This window comes from Loxodonta africana, chromosome 1, assembly GCF_030014295.1.
Source record: "Loxodonta africana isolate mLoxAfr1 chromosome 1, mLoxAfr1.hap2, whole genome shotgun sequence".
NCBI lineage: Eukaryota > Metazoa > Chordata > Mammalia > Proboscidea > Elephantidae > Loxodonta > Loxodonta africana.
In genome coordinates, this window is record NC_087342.1 from 196847323 (window position 1) to 196867326 (window position 20004).

A 20004-nucleotide genomic window follows, 5' to 3' on the forward strand; every position below is an offset into this window, starting at 1 on the left:
TTTTGATTACATTTGTAGAGTTGAGTTAGAATGTCGTAACTTCAGAGGATCCTGAGGCAAAGAATTACATTTTATTACATGTAGCATCAAGTAATTAGTTTGTACTCTTACTTCAGCTGAGGGTTGTACTAAAAGAAAGGAAGAATTAATAGATGATCCTTTAAGTTTTGGGGATTTTGTTTATGGAGTACTATAAAATCTAAAAAAAAATTTTTTTTTTTTTTTTTATAAAATCTAAGGTAACATAGTTCTCTGTTTATTTTCATATTCTATAACTTCCATTATTTTGGATGAATCAGGTAGACATTTGAATGATTAATAGTAGTGATGATCTTTTTACCTATAAAACCTATAAACCAAATGTAACAAAGACTCATTTACCAAATTGCAGCACCCTAAAATGAGGGTATTATCTTTTGAAGAAATTTAACTTTGGCAAATAAAAGTAAGTATTAATTTACATAGTAGTAATTACAGATACAGAATTCAAATTCAGATCTTCAGTTTAAGATGAATGATCCAGAAAATCTATGTCAGAGAACAGAAAGCAGGCTATGGAAGGTATATCTCCTTTCAAGAAAACTTGCTGCATAAAAAAAAACTCATCTCATCTCAGGGTACATCTAGGTCAATTGGCATAACATGGTTCATAAAGATAATGTTCTATATCCTAGCTTGGTAAGTAGCGTATGAGATCTTAAAAGCTTGAGAGCAGCCATCTAACATACAACTGTTGGTCTCCTCCCTTCTGGAGCAAAGGACAGTGAAGGAAACCAGAGATTCAAAGAAGCAATTAGTCCACAGGACTAATGGCCCACAGGAACCACAGCCTCCTCTAGCCTGAGACCAGAAGAACTAAGTGGTGCCCAGCTACCACTACCGACTGCTCTGACCGGAGACACAATTGAAGGTCCTGGTTAGAATTGGATAAAGATGTAGAACAGATCTCAAATTCATGAAAAGACCAGACTTGCTGGACTGATAGGGACTGGAGGAACCCCCAAGACTATCACCCTAAAATGTCTTTTAACTTGGAACTGAAGCTACTCCTGGTGGTTACCTTTTAGCCAAATAATAGATTGGCCTATAAAATACATTTTTATTCAAATAACATATGTCTTTTATGTTTGTTTGCCAGTCACTTATTCCCCCCACAAGGTATTTTCGTAAGCACCACTATGCTGTGTAAAAAAAAAAAAAAAATTGGCATAGCAATGCCTACAAAAATACCTTGCAAGGTGAGGGGGTGGTTGGCAAACAAACACAGAAGGCATGTGTTATTTGTGTAAAAATACAGTAAACAATATCATCTGTGAGGAATGTGCTCTTTAGAACAATCAGCTATATGAGACAAAATGGGCAACATTTGCCCAAAAGCAAAGACAAGAATGCAAGGAGGATTAGGGAAACTGGACGAATGGAAACAGGGAAGGCTGGGTGGAAAGGGCGAGAGTGCTGACAAATTGCAGGGATAGCAACCAGTGTCATGGAACAATTTGTATATGAGTTGTTGAACGGGAATCTAATTTGCTGTGTAAATGTTCAAAAACACAATAAAATGTTCAAAAACTAATCTAGATAATTTCTGCAGCTTTTTCCTCAACTTTTTATATTGATTATAGCATATTAAATTAAAATGAACACCTTTATTTCTCACGTCAGATTCAGCCATAATGTTTTGCCACATTTTATTGCCTCCATACACACAAACACATGTGCATAGATGTATTCTTTTTCACTTGAACTAGTTAAAGGTAGGTTACAGACTTCGTGATGCTTCATACCTAAATATTCAGTATGTATAACCTAAGAAGAAGGGTATTTCACATAATTATAATACCATGACCGCACCTAAAAAAATTAATAATGCCTTAATGTCAGCCGGTGTGTACTCCATGGTCATATTTTTCCACTTATCACAAAAATGGAACACTCATTGATCTTTTATCTAATGATAGTAGTGTCCGTTGCAAAATACTGGTTATCTTATTCAACGTTTCTTCTACATTATTTAACTGTCATTCTGCTTTAATGAAAAGCTTTTCTCCTCTCCCATGGTCATTTTTGAAATTTGAATAATACTACAGACTCTTGGATTTTTTTTTTTTTTAAGTTTAATATGCTATAATCAGTTACAGCCTATATATATATATACACACACATTCATATAGATATAAAAGGTATGTGTGTATACATATATGTATATGTATCTATATGTAACATAATACATGTGTATGTATATATATACATGTGTATATATATGTATAAAAATATATATATATATGTATACATATACACAATATTTTTTACACAAATAACATGTGCCTTCTACGTGTGTTTGCCAACTGCTCCCTTCCCCTACAAGGTATTTTCATAAGTGGGGCTATACCAAGCTGGAAAAAAAATAAAATTGAGATAGCAGCGCTTACGAAAATACCTTGCAGGGGGAGGGAGCACTAACAAACTTGGAGGGCATGCATTATTTGTATAAAAATATAGTGTGTGTGTGTGTTTTTTTTTTTTTAATGTTCAGTGTACCCCAGATTTGGCCAGTGGGCAATCCTTTAAGCTGGCTTTTCTTTGATGTCTTTCAAAATAGTTGGTTATAAAGTTAGTTGCTTAAGTATAAATAGGATATGCCAATTAAACATCTATTTCTGTTTGCCTGAGAATTTTACAAATACATCATGTAGGCAAAGAGTTGTATCCTTTGAAAAGAAGTTGCATAAGATGGAGGAAGCACTACCAAGTTTTTTTTACTCAGTCTCACATTTCACAGGATGGGGAAGTAAAGGGAACTGGTCCATTCTGTTTAGAATTTACTGTTAAATCTAGGATAATATAAAATACTGTATGTCTTTAGGAAACCCAGGTGGTATAGTGGTTAAGAGCTGTGGCTGCTAACCAAAAAATAGCAGTTCAAATCCACCAGGCGCTCCTTGGAAACCCTACGGGGCAGTTCTACTCAGTCCTTACAGTCACTAGGAGTCATAATCGACTCCGCGGCAGTGGGTTTGGTTTTGTTGGTTTGGGTATGTCTTTAATTTCTACAGTCTTACTAGCACTGTTTCAGTATACAGTTGTAGAGAAAACTTTTCCCAGAAATTATAAAAAGCAAAAACAGAGCAGAGAGCTTCTTTCTCTTTTCAGGAAAAAGCATGTTTTATAACTCTTGGCTATTTTTGGATATTCTTATGAAGCTAAAATTTAAGTAAACACTTGTGTTCACAATGCTGCAATTTCTTTGTGAGGTGAAGCTGCTCAGAAGGGCTGGCTATTTCATCTCTCAGGCCTTCATACCTGGGGCCATACTCTCCTCATAACAGAAACCAGCAGTTGGTTTGAGCGATGTCTTGGGTTCCCTTATAGTTCTAAATCCACGTAAGAAGAGAGTAATTCTTATACAGAATCTAACCCATGTTCTGTCTTCTGTTAGCATATTGTTACTGTTCTTCATATCATTGCCTGTGATGAAGGAATAATTCCAGTCATTTTAACTTTTCTATGAGTCCATTGAAAATATTTTACATTTAAATATTTTTTAATTATACATAATTTTTATGAGTACCACCTTTTGAATCAATTAATTCTGTACCTATAATTATTAGTATGTGAATTAATACTTTTATTTGTCTTAAAGTTAAATTTCTTCAAGTATTATGTCCTCATTTTTGAAAGCCGAGATTTGGTAAATGAATCTGTTACATTAGTCTTTAAATGTAGGGGTTAAAAGAGTTTGCTTAGATGTCATCTCATCTTTGTCTTTCCAGAGTTAATCTTTTATCTTACTTATTATTAATTTATTTTTTGAGGCTAGGGGTAATATGAGAGGTTTAATTAGTTGCATGCAGTCAAAGGGAATGTAAGGGAAACAACCCAAATGACCCCTAAATCCTGTTTTTAAGGTGGACACCTTTGACGAAGACTTTTTGCTTCCTTTATTTTTTTAAATGATGTGTTTTAAAGAAGAAATGATAAGACGTTGTGGTAGTTCAACCTAAACACTTTATTATGCTTAAATAAAAAATAATATTGTCCCAAATAACATAGATTTATTTCCTCTTTTAAAGTTGGCCTTAGATTATTTCATTTTTTCTTCTCTAGGCAGTACTGGTACCCACAACAGTCAAAATGAACATGGTATTTTAGGTGTAAATGAGCACAGGGTGACAAGCATAGAAGCGCCTAAGGCCTGTTCTCGAGAGTTTGGGGCTGAAGATGTATAGAGATGTTCATTTGTTTAATTGTGTCTTCTTAATTTTCTGAACCAGCTGTGGCCAAAGCTACAGTTGTAATATGTAGGAAACGTAAAAGAGGTACAGTTTAGGATTTCTAGCTGTTTATACAGAATTCTACATTTCTTCTTACTTCTTCCCACATAAACAAGAAGCAATAAGGTGGTTTCCACCTTCTGTTAATCTGTAGTACACCAAAAGGTTGACTAGGAAAACGATCATGAGGGTTATTGAAGCTTCCTGCTTAATTATAAAGAACGTAATCCCTTAAAGCCTAGAGGGTAGTAAGTAGTCTCGCGTTCATTAAAAGTGTTCATTAAAGCTTCTGTAATTCCTGGCAGAAAGGCAAAACTAAATGAAAAATCATTTACAGATATATTCAAAAAACATTGTGCATTTTCTACATGCCAAACTAGGCAGTGTTCTAGGATGGTTCTTATTTCTGTTAGATATTTTTCTTAAATGTTATATGCCTGAGTAAATGCTGCCAAGGATACAAGCTTTTCTCTGTGTCGTACTTTCCTACTTATAGCTTAAAACACAGAAACCAAAGAGCAGCCTTAAACACTTTGAATGTAGAAAGCTGATGTAGGTAAACTTTCTCACGTTGCCCACGTCTGGCCATCTAATCTCTGACTGTAGCTACAGCTCCTAAGGCTAATGATGTTCTGAGGCAGATCCAGAGAGCCAGTGTGTAAGTAGCCTAGGCCCCGCACTGGGAGGATACTGTGTTTTCTGCTGTTGCCTGGGTGGATGGGCGCCAGAACATACTGATTAAGCATATGGGAGTGGAGTCAACTGCTTGGATTTAAGCTTGACTCCCTGACTTGTTAGGTATGTGACTTATGACAAATTACTCAATAGCTCTTTGCTTTTAATCTCATAGTTTATAAAGTTTATATGAGAAGAAAGATGTAAAGTGCTTAGGGCAGTGACTGATAGGTAATAAACTTCAGTAAATGTTAGTTTTTATTATTGTTGAAAGAAAAAAAGATTACTTACTAATTTCACAGATATGCTGAGGAGCAAAAGAATGGCTGGCCCATTTCTTTGATATCCCTAGGATAAACTTAAATAAGGCACTCAGATTCTCATAATACTGAATTATGTTTTCTCTTTTCCCTTAACATTGTTTACCTGGATATAATTTCCCACTCAAGTTTTCACAGATTTTCTTTGTACTGTTATGAATAATTTACTAACATTTCATTGACAGACTTGACTTGTCTTTTTTTTCCAAATGGACTTTGGCACATCAAGAAACAATTTGCTCCCCTAGAAGCAGACCCTGAGACAAGAATTTGATTGCAAGTGGTTTACTTGGGAGGTGAAGAAAACATCCGTGGGGGAGTGAGGAATTGAGACAGCAAGGAGAGGCAGTCAGTAAAAGCTTAGGTGTCACACACTGGTTACCACCAGGGGCAGCTGAGCATTTGTAAATCGGGGCAGTGCTTCCCAAACAATTGTTGTTTAGTTTCCTGGCTCACGTGGAAAATGATAGCACAGAAATGACATTCGTATGGCATACCGAGGAAATGGATGGGCTGCCACCAGGTACCAGACAGGGGCTCTGGCCTGTGGGAGGGCTTCAGGGATCAATAGTTCAGAGCACTTGTAGCTTAGGTGTCAGGGCATCCTAGCTGGAAAGCTCTGTCCCACATTAAGATGGCTCCCACCTTGAGTCCTTTCTTAGTTCTGCTGAGTGTCTGGATCTTTTTTCCTACAGAGACTTGTCAAGTGGATGGTCACATTGTTAGTGAATTCCCAGTGTCTATTGTCTTTTTTTTTTTTTTTTTTTATTGTCTTAGTCATCTAGTGCTGCTATAACAAATACCACAAGTGGATGGCCTTAACAAAGAGAAGTTTATTTTTTCACAGTCCAGTAGGCTAGAAGTCCGAATTCAGGGCACCGGCTCCAGGGGAAGGCTTTCTCTCTGTCGGCTCTGGAGGAAGGTCCTTGTGATGCATCAGTCTTCCCTTGGTTTGGGAACATCTCAGCACAGGAACCTCAGGTCCAAAGGACATGCTCTGCTCCTGGCACTGCTTTCTTGGTGGTATGGGGTCCCCACTCTCTGCTCAAGCCATACCCCAGGGAAACTCCCTTTGCTTTGGATCAGGGATGTGACCTTAATAAGGCTGTTACAATCTCACCCTAATCCTCTTTAACATAAAATTACAATCACAAAATGGAGGACAACCACACAATACTGGGAATCATGGCCTAGCCAAGTTGACACATATTTTGGAGGAACACAGTTCAATCCATGACATCTATTTAGTTAGAAATGTGAGTACACGTCCTTTTGCAGTTAGTCCTTCACTCATCAGAAGGGTAAGGAGAGACTGGGTTGTGTGCTTAATGCCTTCTGTGAGGAGATGTACCCCTCAGCCTGGAGGGTGGCAGCTCACTTCCACCGTCAGTGCCCTTCTGAGGTGAAGCAGAGGCTCTCCAAGTCAGTAGAATACCTTTCCCTGGGGATTAGTAACCTCAGTCTCTGTGTCTATAGCTGAGTAAAAGAATGTATATATTTCTCTATATGTCTTAATAAAACACTGGGTCTCAAATTTTGTTTTGCATCCCAGTCATCTGGGTTGCTTGTTAAAATGCAACTCTGGAAACACCACCTCCAGAGAATCAGAATCAGGAAGGTTAAGATGTATCCCAGGAAACCTTATTTTTAATGAGCGTCCCTAGGTGATGGATGCTGGTGAAATGTAAACCAAGCTTGCAAAATCAGTATTGAATGAAAAGACCCTTCTCTGGGGTAGCAGTTTACAGTGTTGGGAAGCATTGGACATCTGTCGTACATAGTCTTATCCTCATGAAATTGTTCTATAGCTATTTGTACTTGTGTGTTTAAGTTAGGTGATACAGCTATTAAAAATTACTGCCTTAAGCATCCCATGTTGTTTATGCCTGCCTAGACATACCACATAAACACTAAAAAACCCATTGCCGTGGAGTCAATTCCAACTCATAGTAACACACTCAAGCATCTTTTAAATGCCTGCCAAATGCTTGTATTACATTACAAGGTGAAACTGACCATTGCTAACAAAATCTAATGAAAACATTGTTCAGTATAGGCCATTAAGATGGCTTCTCAAGTTGTAGGACTAGTGTTCCTACTCTGAAAATTACATAGAGTACTTGCAGGAGTTGCTGCCATCAACCTGATTTATATTTCAGGATGACTCTTATAATTTTGTCTGTCATAGCAAGCCAGTCTGTATCCTTTAATCCCTGTTAAACAGATGGAGTCCCAGGGATTAAGTTCTGGGCTACAAACCAAAAGGTTGGAAGTGTAAATCCACTTAGACGTGCCTCAGAAGTAAGGCCTGGTGATTTACTGCTAAAAGATTACAGCCATTGAAAACCCTATGGGGCGCAGTTCTCTTCTGAGACAGGTGGGATCACCATGAGTCGCAGTCAATTCAATGGCAGTTTGGCTTTTGGGGGGTTAAACAGAAAGTAAGCTAACACAAAATATGTAACTAAAAGTGCATATGTATCTATTTGCAAAACTATAATATCAAATAGAATAAAATTAATTTAGAGCCAAAAGCTCTAAAAGATTTCAAAAGTTAATTAGTAATCTTTAAGGACTTCGTTTTTCCTTCTAAGATATTTGGCCTGGAGGGCTTGGTGTTGAAAATTAGAGGAAGTCATTTTAGTAACTAGGTGTTCCCTGGCCATTTTAAAGCTTTTCCCACTCTGTTGTTGATGGGCTGCCGGGTATGAATTAGGAACTGGGGAGGGTTTTGAATATTCCAGCTCTTGGGAATCTGAGTCAAATCTGTGTGCACCTGAGAGAATCTCAGTTTTAGTTCAAAACTCACAGGTGTTATGCCAACCACTGTGACACCAAGGCAACCACTCGAAGTGTAAGGAGATGATGACTCTTACTGTTACATGCCTATGAAGTTGTTGGAACAATATTGTAACAAGATCTTATTTTATCTCCTTGAGTAGCACTAATTCCTGACTTAGGAGATTTCTCTTATATAGTAGAAGAGCAATGACATCTGTTCCCTTTCCTGCAACAACAAGAAAGTAACAGGGTTTCACTCTTCCTATGATACCTGATCTCTATTTCCCAAGTCTTACTGTATTGGTTAGGGCCTTTCAGTTCATTAAGAGGATTGATTAATTAGTTGCTGAATTAATTCTTTTTTGCTAAAGGGTTTTTCCTTGATATCTCGATAGCACCCACCATGTTTATTCATTATAGTCCTTTTCCCCACTAACATATGTTTCCTAAATTATAATTTAACAGATTTATATTAAAATGTTTCATTTTTAGTCATAAGTAGTAAAGCATGTTTGTCTCTCCTGGGCCATGTTTATGAAAACACAATTAAGTAAAACTATTGCAGATGTAATAGCTTTTAAAATCTCAGAACCCAAAACCAAACCCACTGCCACTGAGTCGGTTCTGACTCATAGCAACCCTATAGGACAGAGTAGAACTGCCGCTTAGCGTTTCCAAGGAGTGCCTAGTGGATTTGAACTGCTGACCTTTTGGTTAGCAGCTGTAGCTCTTAACCAGTACACCACCAGGGTTTCCTAAAATCTCAGAAGAAATTTAATTTTTAAAAACCTTTTATTCAGATATTAACTACAGATTAAAGGTTTTAATCCCACTGATTTTATTTGCTGACTTTTCGGAATCCCTTTGAAAAGATGCCTTTCAAGCATGGTCTCTTCTTCATGGTAGGAGGCACTTTGGAGGCAGTTAAAGTACTCTTTACTTTTTTAAATATATATACATATAATATTTTATTGTGTTTTTGGTGAAAAAGTTTACACGGAAAATTAGGTTCCCATTTAACGATTTCTGTATGTATTGTTCAGTGACATTGGTTACATTTTTCCCAATGTGTCAGCATTCTCATTATTTCCATTCTGGGTGTTCCGTTTCGTTTTATCTAGCTTCCTTGCACCCTTTTTTACTTTCTCATCTTTGCTTTAGGGTAACTATTAACCATTTGGTCTCATATAGATGATTTTTTAAAGAAGTACAATACTCACAGGTGATATTGTTTATTTTATGAGCCAGTCTATTTAGCTGAATGGTGACCTCCAGGAGTAGTTACAGTTTAAAAGGTATCTCAAGGCAATAATCTCAGCAGTTCCTATAGTCTCTACTGGTCCAGTAGGTCTGGCCTTTTTTAAGAATTTGTGTTTTGTTCTGCATTTTTCCTACATTCTATCCAGGACCATCTATTGTGTCCCTGATTAAAATAGTTGGTAGTGGTAGCCAGGCACCATCTAGTTCTTCTGGACTCAGGATAGAGGAGGCCATGGTTCATGTCAGCTATTAGTCCTGTAAACTAGTTTCTTCTTTCAGTCTTTGGTTTCCTTTTTTCTCTTTTGCTTCAGAGGAATAGAGACCAAGAGTTGTATCTTAGATCAAGTACTATTTTAATATACCTTTAAAGTTAAATGTTGAGTTTCTGATTCTCTGATCTTTTATCTGTGAGTCATCTCAGCCCCCAAATTTAAAAGAAAAGTATTGGGGACATGCAAACAGACAGCCTTTTGACATTCAGCAGAAAAACCTCAGTTTTTTGCACCTCTCACTAGTGTTCACTGGATCCCCACTTGTTACTAGGGGACACAGGTACTTTTCAGCCTCACCAAGGCCCTGATAAGACTGCTGTTGTTAGGTGCCACCGAATTGATTTCGACTCATAGCGACCCCATGTGACAGAGTAGGACTGCCCCATAGGGTTTTCTAGGATGTAATCTTTACGGGAGCAGATCACCAGGCCTTTCTCCCACAGAGCCTCTGAGTAGATTCGAACCGCCAACCTTTGGATTAGCAGCCAAGAGCTGCCATCAGGACTCCTCCTATAAGATTAGAATAAGCTACTTTGGGAGGAGAAGGGTGGGGTCATTTTAGGCAAGAGCCAAGCCAAACTAAAGAGTGGACCTTTTACATTTGACCTATATAAGATGAGCCATCTCTGATGCTGAGTTTACAGTAATTGTTTAGCCCAAGCTCCCTAACCTGTATCATATGTATTTCTACCTACTCTTCGTATTCTACTGCCTACTTTCATGATGGAGAGGTGGCTGAAATCAATAAATCCCGTAATTGCAGCAAAGTAATTTACTGTTTCATCTTTTTTCAGTATTATTTTTAACAGAGTGGTTGAAACCTAATTGGTTAGGGATTGTTTTTAAATGAGAAATAAATGAATTTGAGGAAATATAGTTGCACATATTCAAATGTCATCATGTTAATATGTATTTACTCTTCTAAGTTTTGTTTCACAAGTGTTTACCATAAAGCATAATTAGAGTAAGGTAATAAGACATCTAAAATGTGACACATAATTACAGAGAGAAAAGAATACTGACTCATAAAGAATATATTTTTCCATTTCTGTGGATTCCACTGTGTTTTAATTAGAAGCCTAAAGAGGATTCTTGAGTAAGATTTTGCTACAATTCTGTGAATTCATGCTAAAGAAATATTGAAGTAAATTGACTCTTCAAAATTCTAAAATCCCCCCAGAAATTGCTTATTCCAGGTACTCTTCTAGGTGTTTCGGCCTACATGACCTCATTTATCCTCATAACAATCTTATGTGGGTGTAGAGGTGCTTTTCTTACATCCCTAACCCACCCTGTTGGCACAGTGGTTAAGAGTTTGGCTACTAACCAAAAGGTCAGCAGTTGGAATCCACCAGGCACTCCTTAGAAACCCTGTGGGGCAGTTCTACTCTGTCCTATAGGGTTGCTATGAGTCGAAATCGACTTGATGGCAATAGGTTTTCTTTTTTTTATCTTAACCCACCCAGCAGTACCGTGAAAGAAAAGGCCTGGTGATCTGCTTCTGTACAGCCAATAAAACTCTATGGAGTAGTTCTAATCTTTAACACAAGCGGTTGCCTTGAGTCTGAATCAATTCAACAGCAACAACATTCCAGCAGTGAGGAAATGTGGATACCTCTCTTGGTTACAGGTCACCCTCCTAGACTCTAGTAGACCTAGATGGTAGGGTAATCTGGCTACGGAGTCTGTCCTCTTCAACATCATTCTAAAAGCTGTTTTAATACTTGAAGACTACAGATGTCTTAAAGAAATCAGGTATCGGTAGAATAGTTTATCCTAAAATATAAATAATTCCTAAAGAGTAATAAAAAAAAAAATAGTAATAGCTACCATTTATCATGCTGTGACATGTGCTTGGCACTGTGCTTAGCACTTTCTGTACATTATTTTATTCCGTCCTCAAAATGCCTGTGAGGTAGGTACATGATTCGTTAATCTCTGTTTTACAAATGATACATACACCTGAGAATTAGGAAAGTTAAATCATTTGCTGAAGATCATGAACTAGTAAGTAGTAGTACCAAAATTTGAACCTGGTCTATTCACTTCCAAAGACTCTGTGTGCAGTCACTATACTGAGCTACTTTGTCCATATTAAAATTCACTGTTCCCATGCCTCTTTTGTTGGTGGTGGTTGTCAGCTGCCATCAAGTTGGCTCTAACTCATGGCAACCCCATGTACAGCAGAATGAGATACGGCCCGGTCCTGCATCATCTTCACAGTTGTTGGAATCCATTGTTGCAGCCACTGTGTATTTTGAGTGCTTTCCAATCTGGGAAGGAGCCCTGGTGGTGCAGTGGTTAAGCTCTCAGCTACTAACTAAAAGGTCAGCGGTTAGAACCTACCAGCCACTCTGGGGAAGAAAGATGTGGCCGTTTGCTTCCATAAAGATTACAGCTTTGGAAACCCTATGGGGCAGTTCTGTCTTATTTTTTTGTTCATTTGTTGGTTTTTCTGTTTGTCTGTCTTATATAAATAATGTAAGAGCTATAAGTCAGAATCAATTTGACGGCAACACGTTTAGTTTGGTTTTGGCTCCAGCCTAGAAGGCTCATCCTCCAGCACTATATCAGACAATATTCTATCAACTTAAGGTTTTTATTGGCTAATTTTCAGAAGCAGACCAGGCCTTTCTTCCTAGCCTGTCTTAGTCTGGAAGCTCCGCTGAAACCTATCACCATTGGTGATCCTGCTGGTATTTGAAATACTTGTGGCATAGTTTCCAGCATCATAGAATATGCAAGCCACTGTAGTAGGACAAACTGACTGACAGATGGTAGCCTCAGGCTGTGTAGCCCCTTCCTAAATGAAATTATTGGAAATGAAAAATGTTGGTACAGAAGAGTAGCTGGAGGTGTTTTTATTTAGAGGGAAATTATTAAAATGTAGCATCAAAATATTTCTGGGTATCATAAAAAAAATTTTTTTAAAAACCTCTTGAGCATGCCTGGTACTGCGTTCCAGAGTGTATTGTCATATCATCACAGTGTTGACAATCTGATTTAATCATATTTCATCTGTAATTAGAAGATATGTAGCTAGAATAACTTTTTCTTAGGAAGTTGAAATCCTAGAACAAGGATTTAGTTTTTACCTAGAAAAAGAAATCCTTCACAGTACTTTTAAAATCAAGATTAGTATAATGAAATTCCTCCTAGCCTTATAGAAGAGAAAAATAATGGTTGCCCAATTGAGAAAACATTTATTTTAAGTAAAATAACGAGAACAAATAAGAATGTTAATGAGTTCAGATTCTTTATTTCTGACCATTATCAGTAAAAGACAAGTTTGAAAATAATGTTCTGGCACAAGAAGTCAGATTCCCTTTAACTTTATATAACAAAGATACATACTTTGTTCTGGAAAAACAGTGTAAAATTTATCAAAGTGCAACTTAATATTGCAGTTCTGTGCCAGGGAGACGTAGTGCCCAAGGTCACAGGGCAAGTTACTTACACCCTGTTTCAGTGCCTGCAATAATAGACCCTTTCTCCAAGGACGGAAACCCTGGTGGCATAGTGGTTAGGTACTACAGCTGCTAACCAAAGGATCGGCAGTTCGAATCCGCCGGGCGCTCCTTGGAAACTCTATGGGGCAGTTCTACTCTGTCCTATAGGGTCGCTATGAGTTGGAATCGACTCGACGGCACTGGGTTTGGTTTATGGTTTGGGTTCTCCAAGAACAGTTATAAGATAAGAGACATGTAAAGAGCCCAGCCAGTCTTTGGCTCATAGTATGTTCTTAAGAATACTTTTCTTTTTAATACTAACTTGCTTCCACATTTCTATGTGCTTGATGGGGATTCTGTTCTCTTCATTGGTTCTATTCCCCTAGCTATTTCATCGTACCTGTTCTAAGAGACTGCAGAGATTAACTCTACTCCCACTCACATGCACACATTATCTCTAGCTAAAGGAAAGTGCATGTAGAACCACACTGGGGTTAGCCATTTTGCATTTTAAGAAACTAGCAGAGTCAATAAAGCCTTCGGTAAATATTTCTTGTGGAATCCTTGACCTGAAATGTGTTTGGTAAATATAACATTTGTGTTTATATACTCCCAAGTTTATGTGGGTACAATTAAATAAAATGCTATAAACTAAAATATGGAAAAGGAAAACTGAACATACTTCTATGATGAAGCAACATAAATAGTATAAGAGCAAATAACTTGTGTTTTGCTTCTCTTTATGGGATGTATTATGGCAGATCCAGGCATGAAGAAACCTTTTGGGCAAAGGTTTTATTTTCCCTTTTTATCTCTGTTTCTGCCTAGAAAATGGCCTTTTTCCGACATTTCAGGAAATACATAATTGGCAGCTTTATTTGGGCATAAGAATACAAAGGAACTTCTCTTCTAAGTCTTAGACCTTTCTTGTAGCAAAGCTTACCTTACTGAAAAGTAGAGTATACTCCATTAAAACTACAGAAGTCTAACTTGATTAGCAGTGATGAGATCAATAACTGATCATGAAAACTGAAATATACAAAAAATTCTAAAACTTAATTTTAACCCCTAGTATCTTTTTTTTTTTTTTTAACCATTCATCAAAACTGCTAGAAAATCCACAGTAACTAGTTGTGAATTTCTTTTTTTTTACTCTGGGAATGCCAATTTTAAGTTATATCACTGTAATGTATGGTTGTTTCTAATATTAATGTAGCTATCTATAAGCAGATTTTTTTCCATTGACAACGTTACTTATTGGGATAGAATTTGAGACCTAAAAGCATTATGTCCCATTTAATATGAAACAAGTTTGTAAGATCATATAAGCTATGTAACATATTAAGCTGATGTTAACATGTTGTAATTATCAAGTATAATGTCAGCACTGCTTTACAGAGAAGATAGAAATTTCTGTCTAACCCTCAGTGGTAGTATTTATCCAGTAATCAGTGATTTTCTTATATTTGTTTTCACTATGGCTCCATTACCCCCACTTTCTATAGAGTAAGGACTTCCATGGCCATTTGATTGGCTTTTCTTGGAAAAATATTTTTTTATTGCTTAAATAATGATCCTTCCCCATTTTGAGACTAGCAGGTATCCTTCAGCAGTTGTGACGGTTATTTTCCGTATGAACTAGGCCAAGGAAAACTCAGGTTCAAAAGAAGTTGCACCTTTACCCTTAGAAATTATCTTCCTAAAAAATCAATGAAGATTTATTTATTGCATACCTACTGTGTTAGCGTCATTGTGTGAGATTATTACAGCTTCTGATGGACAGTGTGTTGGTGCTATTCTGTAGTTTTTAAGTTAAAACTATAGAATTTTTATGTTTTGTTGGAATATTTTGCTTATAACATATTTGTCCTAGTCTTAAAACGTAACAGTAGAAATATGGTCTAGATCCTCAAGAAATTTAGGATATATTTATAAAGGTAACAACATATATGAAATGATGGAAAACCATACATAACAGATTATTTCAAACCACTGAAGTGTGTAGGCCAGATATCATGTCTTGTGTATTCAGACAAAATCGAGATAGACTAGAGTAGGTTGAAAACTTTTAAACCCCAGAAATATAGCTTTGAAGAAAATGTAAGTAGCCTATATTTAGTTCCTTTAAAGCCGTTTTTGTCTCTAGTTTATGAATAAAGCTCTGAATTAAGACCAGAATGGAACCATTCCACATAGAGCATCCCTGGAGCATTTAGTTTAGCCTTAGGTCATCCCTAATCAGACAAAGGTAGGCTCACTTCAGCCCATGGATTTGACCTGATAAAGCTGAAAAGCTTCCTGGAAGTGGGACTGATTCCCCTGGGCCAGCTTCAGCCTCAAGGCCAAATCCTGGTGCTGAGTAGTATAAAGTGACTTAAGTAAATGGTGTTCACTTTCAAAACATGTTTTTTTTTTATATTGAAGTCTTATCAAACAATACAAGTAGAGTTACTCGTGAATACACATCCCACTTTGTAATTGAATTATTCAATAACTAACTTTTTCCAGAATAGTTCATCTTAACATCATTTTAGGTTTTAAAATCTCCTTCCTGAAATAGTAAATGAAAATTGATAATGAAGAAAATTGGATTTACAGATTTTACGAGAATCAGTTGCCTTCTTAGTAGAACTGCATACCGTTTCTAATATTTTAGTTGTGCCATTTATTTTTAAATTGAGAGAAACTGTTGAAATGCAATTTTGAACCATTTTTTTAAATGATATTCTTGCAAATATTTTTCTCAGAGACCGGCATGGCAATGATGCTCCTGTCAGAGAGCACGCTGAAGAGAAAACTGAAAATGAAGGGAAGACATCACAGGAAGCCAGAGGTAGCCATATTGTTCTCCTATTATCGATAGGTTTACTATTAATCCTCAGTAATGAAAAACTTTGCTGGGATACAGCAGTCACGTTTAGATTAAAGACACAGTACATTTTGGTTTATCCATTACAGCAGACGATAAGATTTATTGTCCAGGATAAATATGTAATTCATAATGATACAGATTCAGCTTTAGCCTGTATTACACACATAGCTACATAATAGTCCGTAGAAAGTTTGGTAAGACATTCTATTTGATCTTATCACCTGTTTTCATATATTTGGAGATTCCTTAGGTATTGAAATCCAGATCGAATTAATTTGGTCTTAATCTAATACCTCAAAAATGAAAAAAATTGCTAGAACACGTTTTAAGTTGTATTAGAGAAATTAATTTTTCTTACATCTTTGTTTTGAAAAGACATTACAGTGATTTAATTAAGCAATGAAATCGTAATGACTGTTAGTCATAGTATAGACTGCATTTATAATTCACACATAACTATATAATTATTATTTATTTTTTACAGGAAAATGACAGCATAATTATGTTTTTAATGACTATCCCTGGGGATATTGCTTTTCATGTGCATATTTTATGTTTGTGTCAAGTATATAGGCCTCGAGAATGGGGCCTAGTGACTCTGCCTATAATGACCTATTTCATAAGTGATGTGTTGATTCCTGTATCTAATTTTATTAAAGCAGTAACTTATAATCAGTTTAAAAGTTACATTCTCTGCTGTCTTCAGCATGTTCCTTGGTGTTTAATGTAGCATTGTGTAGTGGTTAAGAGTACATGATCTAGAGCTACGCTACCTGGGTTTGAATCCTGGCTTGACACCTATTGACTTGTAACTCGGCACACATCACTGAATACCTCTCAATGCTTCTGTTTTCCTGATTTATCCAAGAGGACGATGTTGGTAACTCACTGATAATGTTGAAATGGGGATTAAGTGAGGTCACATTTATAGCTTGCTTAGAACAGTGCCTGGCACATAGTAAGTGCTTTGAAGTATTTGATACTTTAAAATGTTTCTGTTCACTTAAAAAGGAAGAAAACTACTTTATTAAGGTTTTGTCATCAGGGTTATGTTTGATTCTTAGACAAAGGCTTCATCCTTCCTTTGTGAATGGTGGTTTAGTGGAGAGGTCAGGCACCTTTGTTTGTTTGTATCTCATCTCCACCACTTACTAGCTGTAAGGCTGGTTGTGGGCAAACCTCTCTGTGCCTTAGTTTCCACCTGTGCAAAAGAGACTTAGTTATAATATCTGCATCACTGGATTATTGTGATGATTAAATGAGTTAGTGGCTGGAGCATTGACTAGTAGTAGTAGTATTGTGGAATAAATATCTATCGCCTGAAATAATCTGACACTTTGAAATTCAAATAGATTCATGATAAAGTCTTCTATACTCAAAACTTTCTGAGGGAGTGATAATTTGATAACATCTCTTTTTTCCTAATTTAGTAGTTTGTCTGACTTTATTTGCTGAGTCAATTTTGATAATTTTTTTTCTGAAGATCATCTAGAATCATCAGGTTTATTAACATATGATATGCATGCTATTCTTTTTTATAGTTTTATGTCTTTCCTAATATGTATTTTTTTCAATTTTTCTTGATTTGAATTGCCTGAAATTTTCAGTTTTATTATTCGTTTCAAAGAAACAAACACTTGGATTCATATATAACTCTTAAGTTTGTGCTTTTCCAAGTCATTTAATCTTATTGTTTTTCTTATATATGAGTATTGAACTATATGCATATAGTTCTATATGCATATTTTATTGTCTTATTTTTGTTAGTGAAAGAGAGCTTCATAAAATAAGTTGTTTTGAGAATTTTTGCACATATGTGATTGACTTATAATTTTCTTCTTTAATGTCTCATCCAGCTTTAAAAAAACCAGCTTTAGCCTCCTAAAATGAATTTAATAATTCAGATTTTTTTTTTAAACATTTGGTATGACGATTTCATAAAACTAATTTTATCTGTAGTGAAATGTTATGATTGTTGGGTTTCATTTCTCATATTTCTTAGCTTTAGATTTCCTTTACCTTTTTGAAATTCTTGTTTCTAGACTCATTTGTACAGGAGAGATTTAGATTTCTTCTCAACTTTCTCAACTTCTCATTTAGTAATTTAGTAGTTGATTGGTTCCTATCACTTGAACCCCAGGACCTTCAGTCCCAAACCTGGCCTTACAGTGGTATCTGAAGGCTCCTATTTCTTGGTAATATTGAAGACACCTCAGATCACAGTCAGCAGATGGCCGTGTTCAATTTTTTCAGTCCCCTGCCTCTAACTCACAGGTTTTTTTTGGAGCTGTGACTTATGATCTTTTAATTGGCTTCTCTAGAAACAGATTGTAAGAGTGTTACATGCAGGAGGTTTGTTGGTGATTGCTCTTGGGAACAACATCGATAAAGGAGTGAGAGAAGCAGGATTAGGCAGAATGAGAAAGAGCTGTGATGTAGTTACCACAGAGGCCTCTGTCTAACCCAGGAAAGGCTCTGAAGACTCTTCAGAGTTGTCCTGAATGGGGCAAGGGGGTCAGGCCTTTGTACTTCTGCATGGACCAGTTCTGAGATGTGGGCTGTGAGAGGAATATGTCCTTGTGCAAGGAAGGTCCTTTTGGCTTAGGACAGTTCTGGAGAGGAAGACAGTTCTGAGCCGTCAGGCAACACCAGGTAAAGAATGAACGTCTCGGTCCTGAAGGGCAATTTGGGTAACACACCATAATACCTACTACATCCAGCTGGTTGGTGGTTCACTGATTTTCCTTTAAAGAAAGTAAAACAAACCAAAACATACTTTCACATATGTGGGATTCTCAAGCCAAAACCAACCCGTCGCCGCCAATTCCAACTCACAGTGAGCCTAGGCCAGCCCAGTTCACCCCGTTCTTTTGGTTTTGAATCATGAGGCTGACCCCTAAGTTTAACCTTCTTTCATTAGTTTTGCCCAGAATGTAATGAGCCTTCTTGGTTTTTTAAACTGAGGTTATTTTTAAAGCCAGAGAGCTTCTTTCACTGACAGTTTTGATTATGTGCTACATTTGTTCTATTTCTTGATTGCTAATAATTATTAGAGACAAGGGATGATATTCAAAATATTTGACCACTGGTTTGGCAGCAAACGTGGCACAGGACATCTAGAACAAAAACTGGACATTAGTGTTGGTGCAGGGTCCTGGAGACCCCCTTCTGTATCAGGAATTAGCCTTAGTTGCTAAATAGGTGACTGTTACCAACCAGTATGGTAGTCTTTAAATATTTTAACAACTTGTATATTTTTTGATGTTCTAGACATATTTCTCCAGTTGAAAAATCTTACTCAGCCTTTTGCTCTGTAAGCCTACTATTTGCTGCCTTGACTATGGCTTGTAATTCCACAGTGTTTTCTATTTTCCTGTAATCTCTTACACTGGCTTACTGTCTTTTCAGAGCTTCTTTTTTTTTTTTTTTAAATGGAGATCGTGTCCCCTTGTGCCTTACTAAAATTTTGAGGCTCTTTCTATTAATAAATCAATGTTCTTCTTCCATTATTTTGCAGAATTTTTTTATTAGAGGCAATTATTTTCTATGTTATTATTTTCAAATCTAGATAAATTTACCCAGGCCTTTTGTGAAGAACATTCAGATGACCCTTTATCTCTCTTACTTGAACGCTGACAGAATTCCTCTGTCAGACTCCACTCGGGGCCCACTTTCTTAAGCTAAATGTGTGTGTTCACCAATGTCCATCCCCAATTCCATTCCCCTTGTGGCAGCAGCAGCCCAGATCAACCCTGGCTGGGGGATGGTTCAGGGAACTGGAGAGAAAGCATCGTTCAATGTGAGGAATATTTTGCTAAAAGGATTTAAGGCTCAGTGGAGCCTTGGTGACGCAGTGGTTAAGAGCTCGGCTGCTAACCAAAAGATCAGCAGTTTGAATCCATCAGCCGCTTCTTGGAAACCCTATGGGGCAGTTCTGCTTTGTCTTATAGTTGTTGTTAGATGCCCTCAAGTTGGTTCCAACTCATAGTTACCCTGTGTACAACAGAACAAAACACTGCCCGTTCCCACGCCATCCTCATAGTCATTGTTATGAGCCCATTGTTACAGCCACCGTCTCAGTCCATCTTGTTGAGGGTCTTCCTC

The 20004-nt window shown here is 36.9% G+C and overlaps 1 protein-coding gene across 5 annotated transcripts in view; it reads left to right on the forward strand.

Moving 5' to 3' along the window:
• L3MBTL3 (L3MBTL histone methyl-lysine binding protein 3) overlaps positions 1 to 20004 on the forward strand; it is a 124335-nt gene that overhangs the window by 91507 nt on the left and 12824 nt on the right. For all 5 annotated transcript variants that reach the window (XM_023557609.2, XM_023557697.2, XM_064290746.1 and 2 more), the window contains one exon: positions 15776 to 15861. In XM_023557609.2, the coding sequence (XP_023413377.1) occupies positions 15776 to 15861 (86 nt within the window). The remainder of the gene's footprint in view (positions 1 to 15775; positions 15862 to 20004) is intronic.